At 55.0% G+C, this 12,340-nt stretch overlaps 1 protein-coding gene across 3 annotated transcripts; it reads right to left on the reverse strand.

Annotated features, from left to right (window-relative positions):
• Positions 1 to 3,768: 3,768 nt before the first annotated feature.
• Positions 3,769 to 10,564, reverse strand: PIANP (PILR alpha associated neural protein). 3 transcript variants are annotated; one of them, XM_036910015.2, is made up of 7 exons: positions 10,065 to 10,564; positions 9,611 to 9,888; positions 7,953 to 8,012; positions 7,193 to 7,704; positions 6,336 to 6,417; positions 5,350 to 5,571; positions 3,769 to 5,040 (listed from the first exon to the last, which is right to left on the reverse strand). In XM_036910015.2, the coding sequence occupies exons 3-7, from the start codon at positions 7,955 to 7,957 to the stop codon at positions 5,019 to 5,021; spliced, it is 843 nt and encodes a 280-aa protein (XP_036765910.1). In that variant the 5' UTR covers positions 7,958 to 8,012; positions 9,611 to 9,888; positions 10,065 to 10,564; the 3' UTR covers positions 3,769 to 5,018. The 3 variants fall into 3 exon arrangements, with proteins under 3 accessions (XP_036765910.1, XP_036765909.1, XP_057347342.1); XM_036910014.2 differs by lacking the exon at positions 9,611 to 9,888 and having other exon boundaries at positions 10,065 to 10,563; XM_057491359.1 differs by lacking the exons at positions 9,611 to 9,888; positions 10,065 to 10,564 and adding an exon at positions 8,330 to 8,353.
• Positions 10,565 to 12,340: the final 1,776 nt, after the last annotated feature.

Below are 12,340 nucleotides of genomic sequence, written 5' to 3' on the forward strand. Positions count from 1 at the left end.
GTGGCAATGGGGCTGGGGAGGGGCGGGAAATGCAAAGGTCGAGTCACTTCCGGGAGTGGGAGAGCATATCCGGCGCTGCTAGCTCTCTGGCATACTCCGGGCAGAAGTTACGACAAGTAGGGGCGGAAGTGGCTTCTGCCCCGGGACGCTGTAGGGCCCTTCGTGTATATGACGCTACAAGGGAAACGAAGGCGGGTTCTGCTAAGGGCAAGAAGCTGACCCTTCAGGACAGCGGCCCGTGGTTTCCGGAAGGGACTTCTGGGGAAGTGGGAGGGTGGAAACGAGACAGGTTCATGAATTATGCATCAACGTACGCGGGGCAGTACGGATTCTTAAAAGACCAGGGTCACTTTTCCCTTCCTTTACGGTGGCAAAGGCTGATATAGGAAGTTGCCAGTATGTTTTCCTACACTCTCAAGAATATGTCAGTTTTGAATATGCGGGAAAGGATAAGGATGTGTCAGTAGTTTTCTCATGTCTCTACTTAAGCCAAAAGAATAACTACCTGTCCAAGCCTTCAAAATCTGACCCCTCCCTGACCACACCCATTACTCTCCACGCTTTGGTCTCTAAACACGTGTTGCCCTCATCCACGTCTCTAGCTTCTCAGCCTACTTGACTTTTAAGTACTTGATACATTGTTTGCTGTCCACTTCTTCCCACTAGAATATCGGATCCGTGAGGGAAAGGTCTTTGAATTGTTCGCTGCAGTATCCTCAGAGCTCGGCATTTAGTAAGCAGTCAGTAAACGGTTGTTGCATAAGTAAACACTAATTGTGGACGCTTTCAGGAAGCCTTCCCTGATTGCTCCAGCTCATAAGGGTCCCTTTCTCTGAATTCCCATGGCTAAATTTGTCTGTATCTTCTGTTGCTGTTTTATTTCCTATATGTGACTCAACAAGATTTCAGCTCTTCAGGGAAGAAACTGTCTCATACATGGTATTCTTCCCCACCCTTTGCTGAACACACAATAGATGATGAATAAATAAATGCTGTTCGAGTAAATGAATGCTGCATCCAGCCTGCAACCTGATCTGGCCAGAATCCTCTGGGCTCAGGTCTATTTTAGCCAAAGTCCCTCCTATAACAGTAATAGCCCCTTGCTTAGGGGACAAAATAACCCTACTAGAAATAATTCTAATGTGCATTTTACAGATAATGAAAATAAGACTGAAGATTTAAGTGATTTTTCCCAAGGTCCAAGTGAGGAAGTAGCAAAGGACACCTAAAAATAAACATTTACATTAAATGTTTTAACCAGAAGATATGTATCTTTGGCTTACAATTGTAGGTTGTATCTTTTTGAAAGTGTCTCTAGCACATTTTTGGGCTCTGCACTCAGTCTGTGTTAACCGAGCAGCAACAGTTGGCAGGATATGGGTCTTAAGGGCTCCAATGTGACCAGACCTAGTTGCTGCATGGATTAGAGATTGCTAATTCAAGAAACCTTGACTTTGGTGTCTGAAATAGAAAACTGGGTAAATAATAGTAGTAATCACCATAAATTATTTTCCTGATTACATGAACTGGCACTCCCTGGGCCTCAGTATCTCCAACTGTCAGCACTGCTCCTGCCCTTGCTATAAGAAGCAAGTTTAAATGTTTTGAACTCTTTAGAGAAAAGCTTTAGAGAGATAAATGTGGGGCAGAGAGGGAGGAAGGCTGTTAATTTTAGCCTGGGGTTTTCCAGCTGGCACACTGTTTCCATCCTGAATCACTTCCACACCCTGAGCTCTGCCTGAGAGATCCCTCCTCCTGGGGGCTTCCCCGTTCCCTAGTTTGGTTTGAGCCATGATGATAAGCATTCCAGAAAAATGCTTAAGAGAAGCCTGGCTGAGTCATTTGATGCACAGAAAGATGTGAAGAAAGCATGGTGATGAGAGACAGTGATTCCTGTGGGGCCTGTGATGTGGGGCCTCCAAAAACTAAAAGAGTAGTATGGCCGTTGTTTATGTTCTTGGCCTGTCCCTAAGCAGTGACTCTGGACTCTACCACTTAGAGCCTTCTGAGGACCTCCCAAGGCCCCACAGTCTGTTCCAACTTCATGGAAGATAAAGGTTAGGACCTGTTTCCCAGGGCTAACATAGTTAGCATGACAGTGTGATTTAGTTTGGGATAATTCCTTTAGGACAATTCAGAAGACTAGGATGCCTCTTTTTTCCTCTTTCCCTGCCATCTGACTTACCATGGGGAAGAAAGGCATTTAGGGAGCAGGAACAGGTGACGATTTCCTAGTGTCATGCTGGTGTATTTTAATTTATTTAAATTTAGTGAAACAGTCTAATCAGGCAATAATCAATTCCCTCTTCATTAAGGGCCTTCATGCGTGCCTTTTGCATATGGATGAGCCATGAGCCGGGGTCACACTGTCCCTCTGAAGAGGGACAGTTGCCGAAGGTGATGGAGCCCTGGTGTGCTCTCCAGGCACTTAGGCTCCTTCTGCTTAGACACCCCCACCCCCAGACTAGATTCCTGAGCTGACAGAAGAGGAAGGTTAATGAGGCCTCCTTGGCCTTCCGCCTCGGATCCTCCCTCACGGCCCCTACCCATCCCCATCAGCACCTCTACCTGCCCCCTCACAGTCCAGCCAGTCCTCTTCCTTCCACCAGCCGCCGCCTGGTGTTTCTTCTGCCTGCTGGGTAGATTCTGAGCTCTCCTCAGCAGCTTGTTTGCTTCGCACCTCTGTGTTCACCACTCCTTGGCCCTGCTCTGCTGCTTTCCTCTGCAGCAGTCTGCCTTTTCCTTAGGGAGTCTGACACCCTGAATGCACATGCTGCCAATGGGCCTGAGAAACACTCACCATCAGCCTCATTTCCCTGAGTACACAGTAAAGCTCCCCAACACCTAAAACACACACCTGTCTGTTCCTCACTTTCATTGCAAGGATAAACACGTGGAGGCATACCCCATCCAGGGCAGCCCAGACCACCCTCTTGCACGTTACAACCTCTTCTTCTCCGTGAAGCTCCCACATTTCCAGGGAGCAAGTGGGGCACAGATGGGGGTAGGGGGAGAAATGGGACCTAGGTGGTTGCCGTGACAACATAGCCTAGCAACAGCTGAGAGGCTCTGTGTGGGCTTTTGCAGGGCTGTCACAGAGCCAAACCTAGAACTGGGGACTCAGAGGTGACTGATCCCAGCCGGGCAGCCCGTGTTCCCTCCCTGATGCACACACTGGATTCTACCCCCGCCCCCAGCAGTGACTCTCTCTCAGAGAGGGTGGGATGGGAAAGCTAATGAGAGTTAACCACAGGGTTTCTAATGCTGTCCAGCTTTTGGGGGACAGCTATGCATGCGGGCAGGTTAGGAAGCAAGGCTGAAAGTAAACCAAGCAGGCAGCCTCTTCCTGGGGCTCCCACTTCTCTCTTCCCCGGTGCCCCATTTTTCTCTCTCCTTTCACCCTTCACCCTCCATCTGTCTTATCAGCCAGCTCTCTCTTCATTTTCTTGCTTGCTCTGTTGCCCATCCTTTTAGGTAATTTTCCTTTTTCTTCTGTCTCCGTTCTCATGGTCTCTCTTGACCTTCACAGGAAAGTAACAAGAAAGCCACTCTTGCCGTTTCTCTTGCTCTGGCTGCTCGGCAGCAGGACTGCTCCCTGCAGGTCCTCTTCCTTTCATTCCATCTCAAGTCAAAGCCCTCAAATCCGAACTCGAGGTCTGAGCAGGCCAGGTTAGGTGGGGCCTGGAGGGGCCCCATCCTTCCTTCCTTCCTCCCCTCCCAGCTGCCCACTGCCTCTCCTCCCCTCTCTACAGAGCTCATAAGGCAGAAGCAGGGGACTCAGTTATCTTGCAAAGGCTTTATTTGAAAATTTTGAAACTTACATCCCACAAGAATTCAAGATTATCACCACAAGAAGAGTAATACAAAAATATATATCACAGCATAGGAGCCAGGTAAGAGGGGAAGAAGGAAGAAAGGTGGGAAAATGATGAGAAGTAGGGACAAACCTGAGGGGGAAAGAGAAGGGAGAAGCAAAAAGAGGGAGAGTGGGAGGGCTGGGGAGGGAGGGAAGGGGGGGAAGGAGGTGGAGGGGGGGATCGGGAGACAGAGCTCCCCATGGCCTTGAACCAGCTGGCTCCAGTTCCTGGCAGCCCCGGTGGAGTCAGGGAGGCCCTCGGAGAGGCTGGGAAGTAGAGGACCAGTTCGGGGGCTCTGAATTCCAGACAGTGACACACACAGACAGCCAGGACAGATAAGACAAAGGGCCTTGGGAGGAAGGGAAGGGCAATTGGGGGCCCCTTTCTCATGTAGTGCAGCAGGTGACTCCCCAAAACCAATCTCTCAGACGACAGTTCAGCAGTGGGGTGGGGAAGAAGTCTGGGGCCTCACTACCTCCATTCCCACGGGGGAGCCCTCAGGGTCATGAGTGGCCCTCGGACTGAGAGGGGGAGACAATGAAACACATGGCACGGAGTGGGTGGGACCATGACAGACAAGGCCTTGAGGAGCCCTCAGCACATCTTCCTCCGGCCTCTGGGGCAGCATGCAGGGGCCACAGAAACTAGATCAGTGGGTGTTCATGAGGGAGAGAGTGAACACACAAGCAACACCACAACATGGGGGCAGGAGATGCATGTGAGAGGTTACAGAAAGTCAAAAGTTGCCCACTGCCCACTGAGTGACTGAGCTAAGCATGGAAGGTGGGAAAAAGAGGAAGTAACAACTGTGAAACACAAGGGATAATGTGAGAGGCAGGGGTGGCAGATGGGGTGGGAAGAGGGTGCAGGAGCCAAGTGTGTGCAATGGCCTGGGAGGGAGGAGGTGAGTGTGCAAGGCTTCATGTGAGTGTGCAAGAATGACGATGGGGGACCAGAAGCCACAGATATGTGAGGCCCCACCTAAAGGAGCATGAGCAGATGGGATCGCCTATGGGGCCAGTGAGTGTTCCAGGGTGGTGTGCAAGGGCAGGAGTTGGGGACACCTGCAGCCCCAGCCCCACAGATGCCCCACCCTCAGAGGGATGGGGGCTATGCCAGCCCCTTGGCCTCCTGCATGGCGGCACCCCAACATTGGAGGCATCACAGATTCACCAGGGGAATCCTGAGAGGAAGAGGGAGAGGGTACAGTCAGGAACCAAGGGGTAGGCCAGAGTCGAAGGGAACTCCAAGGCAAAGAAAAGGAGCCAAGGGGCAGAGAGCAGAGCTGGAGTTAAATGGACAAAGATTGACAGAGCAGAGAAGGAAGGGTCCCCCAGAGAGGAGCTCTTCCAGCCCGCGAGGGTTAGCTGGTGGATGGGGTCCAGGCCTGCCTCTTCCCCACCCACCCGGAAGGAAGCGCCCCCAACCACAGCTCTGAAGACCAGAGATGCCTCCCCTGCCTGCCCTCCCGTCCCATTGCCCCTGCCCTCACCGGTTCAACTGGAAGGCTGGAGCCCCCTTGGGCTGGGACATCCCAGGCCGGGGTCCCCCTCGGGGCTCCTCATGGTCAGGGGTCGGGGTGGGCGAGTCCCCGAAGGCCCCCAGCACAGTGACCCCGGCTGGGGACAGGTCTGTCAGTGGCTGCTGGCTCTCCTCCTGCCTCAGGGCACCCTGCTGCCCTGACGGCCTGCGCCTCTTCTGGCTGCGATCCCAGCTGGGTCACCGGAGTGAAAGAGGTTCTCTCACACACTTAAGCCCCCATCCTGGGCCTTCAGTGCTGGTCACCCCCCAACGTCCTACAGCAGACAGACTGGCCTCTAACAGTTCCCTAGGCCAAATCCTGGAGACCTGGTGTCCATAAAACCACTTCCTCTACTCCCTGAGGTCTGGGGGTCTAAACCATCCTGGGGATGTGGTTCAGATCCACAGAATTAGCACCTCCTCCCCACCAGCATGTAGAGTCCCCCAGAATTGCCTCCTCCCCCATGCATACCCAGAAGAGGCACTTCTCTCCTCAGCAGGTGCCTGGCAGGCTTAGTTCTAGTTCAGTCAGCTAATGACCTGGACACCTGAGTCTAATGAGCCTCTCAGTAAAGTGTGAAGAACTGAGTGACCCATTATTAAGTGTGTGCAAAGAAAGTTTCCAGACTTTCTCCTCCCCCAGGCAGCCCTAAGAAGGGCTCTGCAGAATGGGTCAGTTTTCTTTCTCTTGGAGGAACTGGGGACAAGGGATGCCCCCCAAGGCCCCCAGGGCACATGCATAATTCCCTCACCCTCCCGTTGTCCTTGGATTTCCCTGGGAGAAGGAATTTGCCCTGGTTTCTCACTGTCCCCACTGACCCGAATCCCTTCTACCTTTCCCCAGGGTTTGCCTTCACCTGCCGCTTCCTATTCCCCCCTCCCGCAAAATCGCTGCCCTTGCTCCCTCCCTCCCTCCAGCGGCCCTTCAGTCCCAGCGCCCTGCTCCCCTCAACTTACCAGAACTTGAAGATGATGCCAGTGGCCACAAGAACAATAATGATGGAGATGGTGATTGTGACATAGAGCTGGGGGTCCACACCTGATTGGGGTGGGGAGAGAGTTTTAGGGAGGCCCGAGGCGGCAGGCGCCGAGGTGGAAGGGGTAGGATTAGTCTGCGGGTTCAACGGCTTGAGGAGTGTTGTCGCTAGAGTCCACATCCTCCGACTCTTCATGCTTCACTGGAGCCTCCCCCCCTTTATTCCTATCATCAGCTTGCCCCAGAGGCTTCCGCTCTTTTCCTGCCAAATCCTTTTCCTCCACTTTCCCAAATCTTCTGTATACATGTGAGGAAGAGGAGACTCCAAGCTCAGAATCCCTTTCTCTGTACAGAAACCAAGGGATGGAAATGTCCATCTCTGCCCTGGCCCCACTCCCAAACTGCTGGCCCTATCTTGGCATTCCCTGAGCCGAGATGCCGCCCTAGACGTCCCTTTCATCCGCGGTGTTCCTCTGCATGGAATACTCTCAGTCCGTTTTCAAGGTCCAGCTCAAATGTCAATTCTCAGAAGGTGTCCTGATCCCCAGGCAGAAGCAGCCTCTTCCTTCTCTCTTTTCCTAAAGACATACTCTACGTGCCTCTTTTGGAGCACGTATTACATCGACTCATCCCTGAATGTTTACACATCTGTCCCCTCCAGCAGATCTGAGCTCCTTGAGGACACAGATGGCATCTTCATCGCTGCCTCCTGTGCTAGCATGGTGCCTGGAACATCAGTGGAAGGTGCTAACAGACAAGACCTCAGTTGCTGCCCTTAGAGTTTCGGCCAACCTCCTCACCCCTCACACCCCTACCAGTCTTTCCCACTTCCACTCACCTTCCCCACGGCCCCCGAACAGGAGCGGCCGCAGGGTAGCAGGTGCTTCTCCGAGGTTGAGCCCATCTCCATCACCCCGTATGGAGTCTGAGTTGGGGTGTGGGGTAGCCAGCCCATGGGGGGCTGCAAAACCATAGTCCAGGGGCAGAAATCCAGGATTGGCAGAGTTGGGGTCCCCTCCATCCTCTCGAGACACTGTAGGGCCCCATACAATGGCCCAGGGGTACTGGGATGACGGTGGCCCCTCCTCAAAGCCAGACGGGGTAGCAGGGGGCGCAGTGCCGGACAGGGCTTGCCGACGAGATCTTGGGACCCGAGGGGATCGGCTTGGTGGGGGTGCCCGCTCCCACACGCACACGTGGCGTGGGGCTGACGGGCCTCCCCGGGCGCAGGGGGGCCGGGCTGGGGCTGGTGGGGTCCGAAGGGAGGAGGAGGAACCCTGAGCAGGTGGCGGGAGGGGCAGCAACAGCAACGGCCAGAGAGGGAGGAGGTGGAACAGCAGCAGAGCAGGCCTGTGGGAGGCAAAGGCAGGATGAGGCCAAGCCCGTCTTGGCCCCTGCATGGGAAGGACAGGCTTATACTGCGAATCCCTGCCTTCCAGGTTTCTCTGCAAATGCAGGTGGCCTTGGGAAGTCTGGCCTCCTTTCCAGTCTCCCTAGAATCTAGCCCTCAGGGTGGGAGGCCCTGTATGTGTCCAGGAGGGAAAGGCCAAGACGCTAGGAAAGGGGTCTCCAAGCTCTCTCTGCTGTGCCCAACTCACCACATCCTGGACTCCAAGTCCGAGATCTTTCTCAGTTGTGAGCCAGATTCTCAGCCTTTACTGGAGGAGAGAGGGGGGCGTCACTCCCAACCCTGCCCTCCCAACTTCCCTAGCTCATCCATCCACCAATTCTGTTCCGGTCTCCCCAGGATGCTGCGGTCTGCTCTGCTATGCTGCTGCCTCCCAGGACCCACTGCTGCTTTTGGGGGGGAAATCTCCCCAACCCCTATCCACAACCCCCCAAATCCCTGTCACCTTCCCACCCCAGGCCCACCCTCACTTCTCTGGCTTCCTTCTCACTTCCTCAGCCCACAGCTCCAAGCTTTTCTTGGATCTTAATTTAGAGACAAGAACCTTGTGATTCCTTGAGCACCTACCGGTAGGGAGGGAGCTTGAGAGTGGGGGAGGGAAGAGGAAGTCAGTCTAAGCAGCAAGCTTGCGAATGTGTGTGTGGTGCATGCAGGTGGGGGGGCACCCAGCCTGCCCACCCCACTTGTAGTCCCAGGCATTTCCCTTATGGCTGCCCCAAGAACCTGCATCTTCAGGAGGAGGGAAAGAGGAGATGGAGGAATGGAGAGAAAAAGAATGACAGAAGTGGGTGGGAGAAAAACTACAGAGTATAATTTTTGCCCTATGTTTAATCACCCAAATGCATAGACGCCCTCTGAAGGGAGGTGGAGTCAGGGAGAGGCCACCCCCTCAAATGTTGCTCTCCTGGGTAAAGAGTCCTGGGAGAATCTGGAAGGTTGGTTTTGAAAGAGGAGGACATGTTCTCAGAGCTGATGGATCCAGGGGGTCTGGGCTCCCCAGAGTGAATGAGCGGATGGGACACCCTGTGTCCTCTGGGTTCTGGGTCCAAGTATATACACTGAGTACTCCCAGAGAATAAGGGGGCACGTCTGGGCAAGGGAGTGGGGGAGTGGGAAGTGGGGAAGGTGGGAAGGCGTGAGATGCTGAGAGCAAAGGGCAGTGGGCAGCCAGAGGGGAGGGAAGGCAGGCCCAGAGGCGTTGGTGGGGGAGAGGAGTCAGTCCCAAAGAGAACGGCCCGGGAGGGGCTCCAGAAGCAGAAGCTCGGAGGATGCTGCAAGGAGGACAGTCGGAGCAGGTCAGAGGGGAGACTGAGAGGGTGAAGGGGTCACAGGAGCATGGGGAGGAGGTAGGCAAGGTCCAGGCAGGACGGGAAGCGGCGAGGGCGCAACGGGAGAGGGTAGGGGTGAAGAACAGGGCTGGGGGCAAGGAGGTGGGAGAGGAGAGGACTGAACACTGAGGGAGAAAAAAAATGCGAGGAGCAGGGGACCCGGGCGACAGCGGGAGCAGCAAAGATGGAGGAGCTGGACATTGTTTCTTCAAATGTAAAGGGATGCAGGGCAATGGAAAGAGGGACAGGGCCCTGTGGGCAGACGTAGAGGGCCGGGAAGAGAAGGAAGCGGGCGGGCGGGAGGGAGTGTTGAGAGAACCAGTGAAGCGAAGAGGGGCTCCTGGGGACAGCTGGGGACAGCTGCGGCCAGCCGAAACACTTGCCTCTCCGCCCAGTGCTTCCCTCCTAACCAACATCAACTCCAGTCCCCGGCCCCGCACCCCCGGTGCCACCCCCTCCAGGAAGCCCGCAGTCCCTGGGCTGGCGCGCCTCCCCCACCGCCTCCTCGCTTCTCACCGACCTGTTGTGCGCAGGAGACGAGCGGGGGTGGGGCGGGAGCCTCGGGTCCGGGGACCGGGCCCTTCCCCGGCCGAGCCCGCACCCAGCCCTCCACAGGCCGGCGCTCCGCCGACGGAGCTGGACAGCAGCGGGAGTGGGTGGCAAACGAGGACCGGGAGGTCGGCGAGGGACTCGGAGGGAGGGCGCGCCGACAGTAGAAAGGGAACCCGAGGCAGGAGGACGCGCGAGCCGAAGGCTGAGCCCAGGGCAGGATGGAGGCAGCCGCGGGGAAGGTGTCCGCTGCGCCAGGAGGGCAGGATGGAGTGGGGACCCGCGGAGGGTTGGGGGGCACGGCGGGAAAGGGGCGCTTGGGCGCTGGCTGCTGGAGGTCGGACCCGGGCCCGCCGGGAGGCCCGGAGCAGGGAAGGGCAGGGCCGGCTCCCTCGGGTGGGAGCATGGGGGTCCTTCTCACTCACCTGCATGGCTGGCGCGGCGGCGCGACAGCTGCGAGCGCTCAGGGCTGCGCGGGGCTGGGGGGTCGCGGGAGCGGGTGGGGCACCGGGCATGGTCCGGGGCTTTGGCCGGCAGCGGGGCGCTGGAGAGGGCGGGGGGCGGGGGCGGGCGCCCGGGGCGCGGGGCGGCGGCGGCGGCGGGAGATGCTCGGCTCGGCTGGGCTCGGCTGCGCTCGGGCTGCGCTCGGCTCGGCTGGGCTCGGCGCGGCTGCTCCGAGCGCGCGGTCCCCGCCTCTCCCCTTCCCGCGGCCGACCACGCACGGTTTAACCCTCCGGCTGCCGCACTCCAGGAGTCGCGCCCATGTGGAGGGTTGGAGAGGGCAGCGGAGGGTGAGCGACCCGTTGATTCCCCGGGTTCTGATGGCAGGCCTCCCCTCACCCTTTCACCGCCACTCCATGGACACCCACTTGCACCCCGTCAGTTTCTGAGATTCGGGGCTACCCAACGCTCTGCGTACCCGGCTCTGTTTCACTCCTGGTGGAGAGTACCGAGCGCCGGAGGTCAAGGTGGGGTGGGGGTGAAGACCTCACATCCTCCTTAGATTATCTCAGCAGCTTGGTCTCCAGATTACACTCTGGCCCTACTGCAATTCATTCTCCCCAGGGCAACCCAAACAGTTTTTAAATCAAGTACATCAAGTCGCATTACTCAGCTTTTCTAACACTCAAGATATGCACACTGCTTACTGTGACTTACAAGACCCCTAGTTTGGTCTGATTTCCTCTTCTAACATTCTTCTTGCCCCAGCCACGCAGGACCTGACCTCTGTCACTCACACTAGAGGAGCTTACCCTGCCACAGGGCCTTTGCACTTGTTCCCTCTGCCTGGAATGTTCTTCCCTGGGTTTCCACAATGACTCCCTCTTTTCATTAAAATTTTACTTGCATCCGATGCCACCTGCTCTGGGAGGCCTTCCCTAACCTCTCTATCCAAAGTACCTTCCCCTGCCCCCACTCTCAGCCCATCCCACACCATCCCTCTCTATGGCGTTACCCTGTTTCATTCATTGTGCATTTCTAGGACACTCAGCTCTCTCACAGGCTTCTCCTCTTCAGTCTTCTTGGGCTCAACCTCGAAATGTTAAAGCTTTCTAGGGCTTAGTCCTTGGCCTCTTCTCTTTCCACATTCTCTGTCCAGTGATGTCATCGTATCCCAGGGCTTAAATACTATGTAAATGTCAGCAAGTCCTAAATTTATATCCAGAGCTCCAGACTCATTTATCCAACAGCCTACTTGACATCTCCACTTAGATGTCTAATAGCCACGCGAAGCTAATGTGGCTAAAATAGATATCTTGAATGCTCCCCCCTACCAGTCCATTTCTCTCCATGTTCCCTTTCCTGGAACATGACTCCTAGGAAACATCCTTTCTCCTTTTCCCTTTTCTCACTAATTTCCACCCTGTATCTAACTCACCAAGTCCTGCGAGCTCTGCATCCAAGTATATCCAGAGTACACCTCTTGTCCATCTTTGTTGCTGTCATCCTGGCCCCAGGCATCATCTTTCATTTGGAATGATGCAATAGCTACCTAGCTGTTCCCTTGCTTCTGCCTTGCCCTGGTAATATTTTTAAAAATCTGAATTATATCATGCTCTTCCCTGCTTAAAATATTTGAGTGGCTTTTCATTGTACTTGGAATAAATCTGCACTCTTTGTTAGGAGAGGTCCTCCAACTTGTACTCCTCCTCAATGTTCAAACATGTTTCTGCCAGATCAGACCTCTTGATGTTCTAGAACATCTGAAATCATTCTTTTAATACCTTTGCACTTCTGATTTCCTCTTCCTGGAATCCTTTGCCTCCCCCTCACCCCCATCTTCACCTGGTAGGCTCTTGTTCATCTCTCAGCCACCCACTCTATTTCATCAATATGTTCCATTGTCTTTCCAACTCATCACTCCAAAATAATCTTACATTTGTTTACTGTTTTTTTGTCTGACTCCCTGGCCCCCACATACACAAGAGAACAAATATCAAGAGAACAAAGATCTCATTTGTCATGTTCACCCTATATCCTACCTCAGTGCCTGGCACATAGTAGATGCTCAATATTCATTGCTTAGAGAGCTTCACCTGGGACCCGGGCCACTCTGGATGCTACATTCTCTCCTGCACACTCAACCTGCCTTTCCTTTCTGCCTGCCTGCCCTCCATGATCTCTGCCCTGTGCCAAATGCTTTAGGCTCCCTCTGCTCACACCCACACCCCTCCTGACTCTCGCCCTTCATCCTTTGCGC

The sequence above is a fragment of the Manis pentadactyla genome, chromosome 14 (assembly GCF_030020395.1).
Source record: "Manis pentadactyla isolate mManPen7 chromosome 14, mManPen7.hap1, whole genome shotgun sequence".
Classification (NCBI taxonomy): Eukaryota; Metazoa; Chordata; class Mammalia; order Pholidota; family Manidae; genus Manis; species Manis pentadactyla.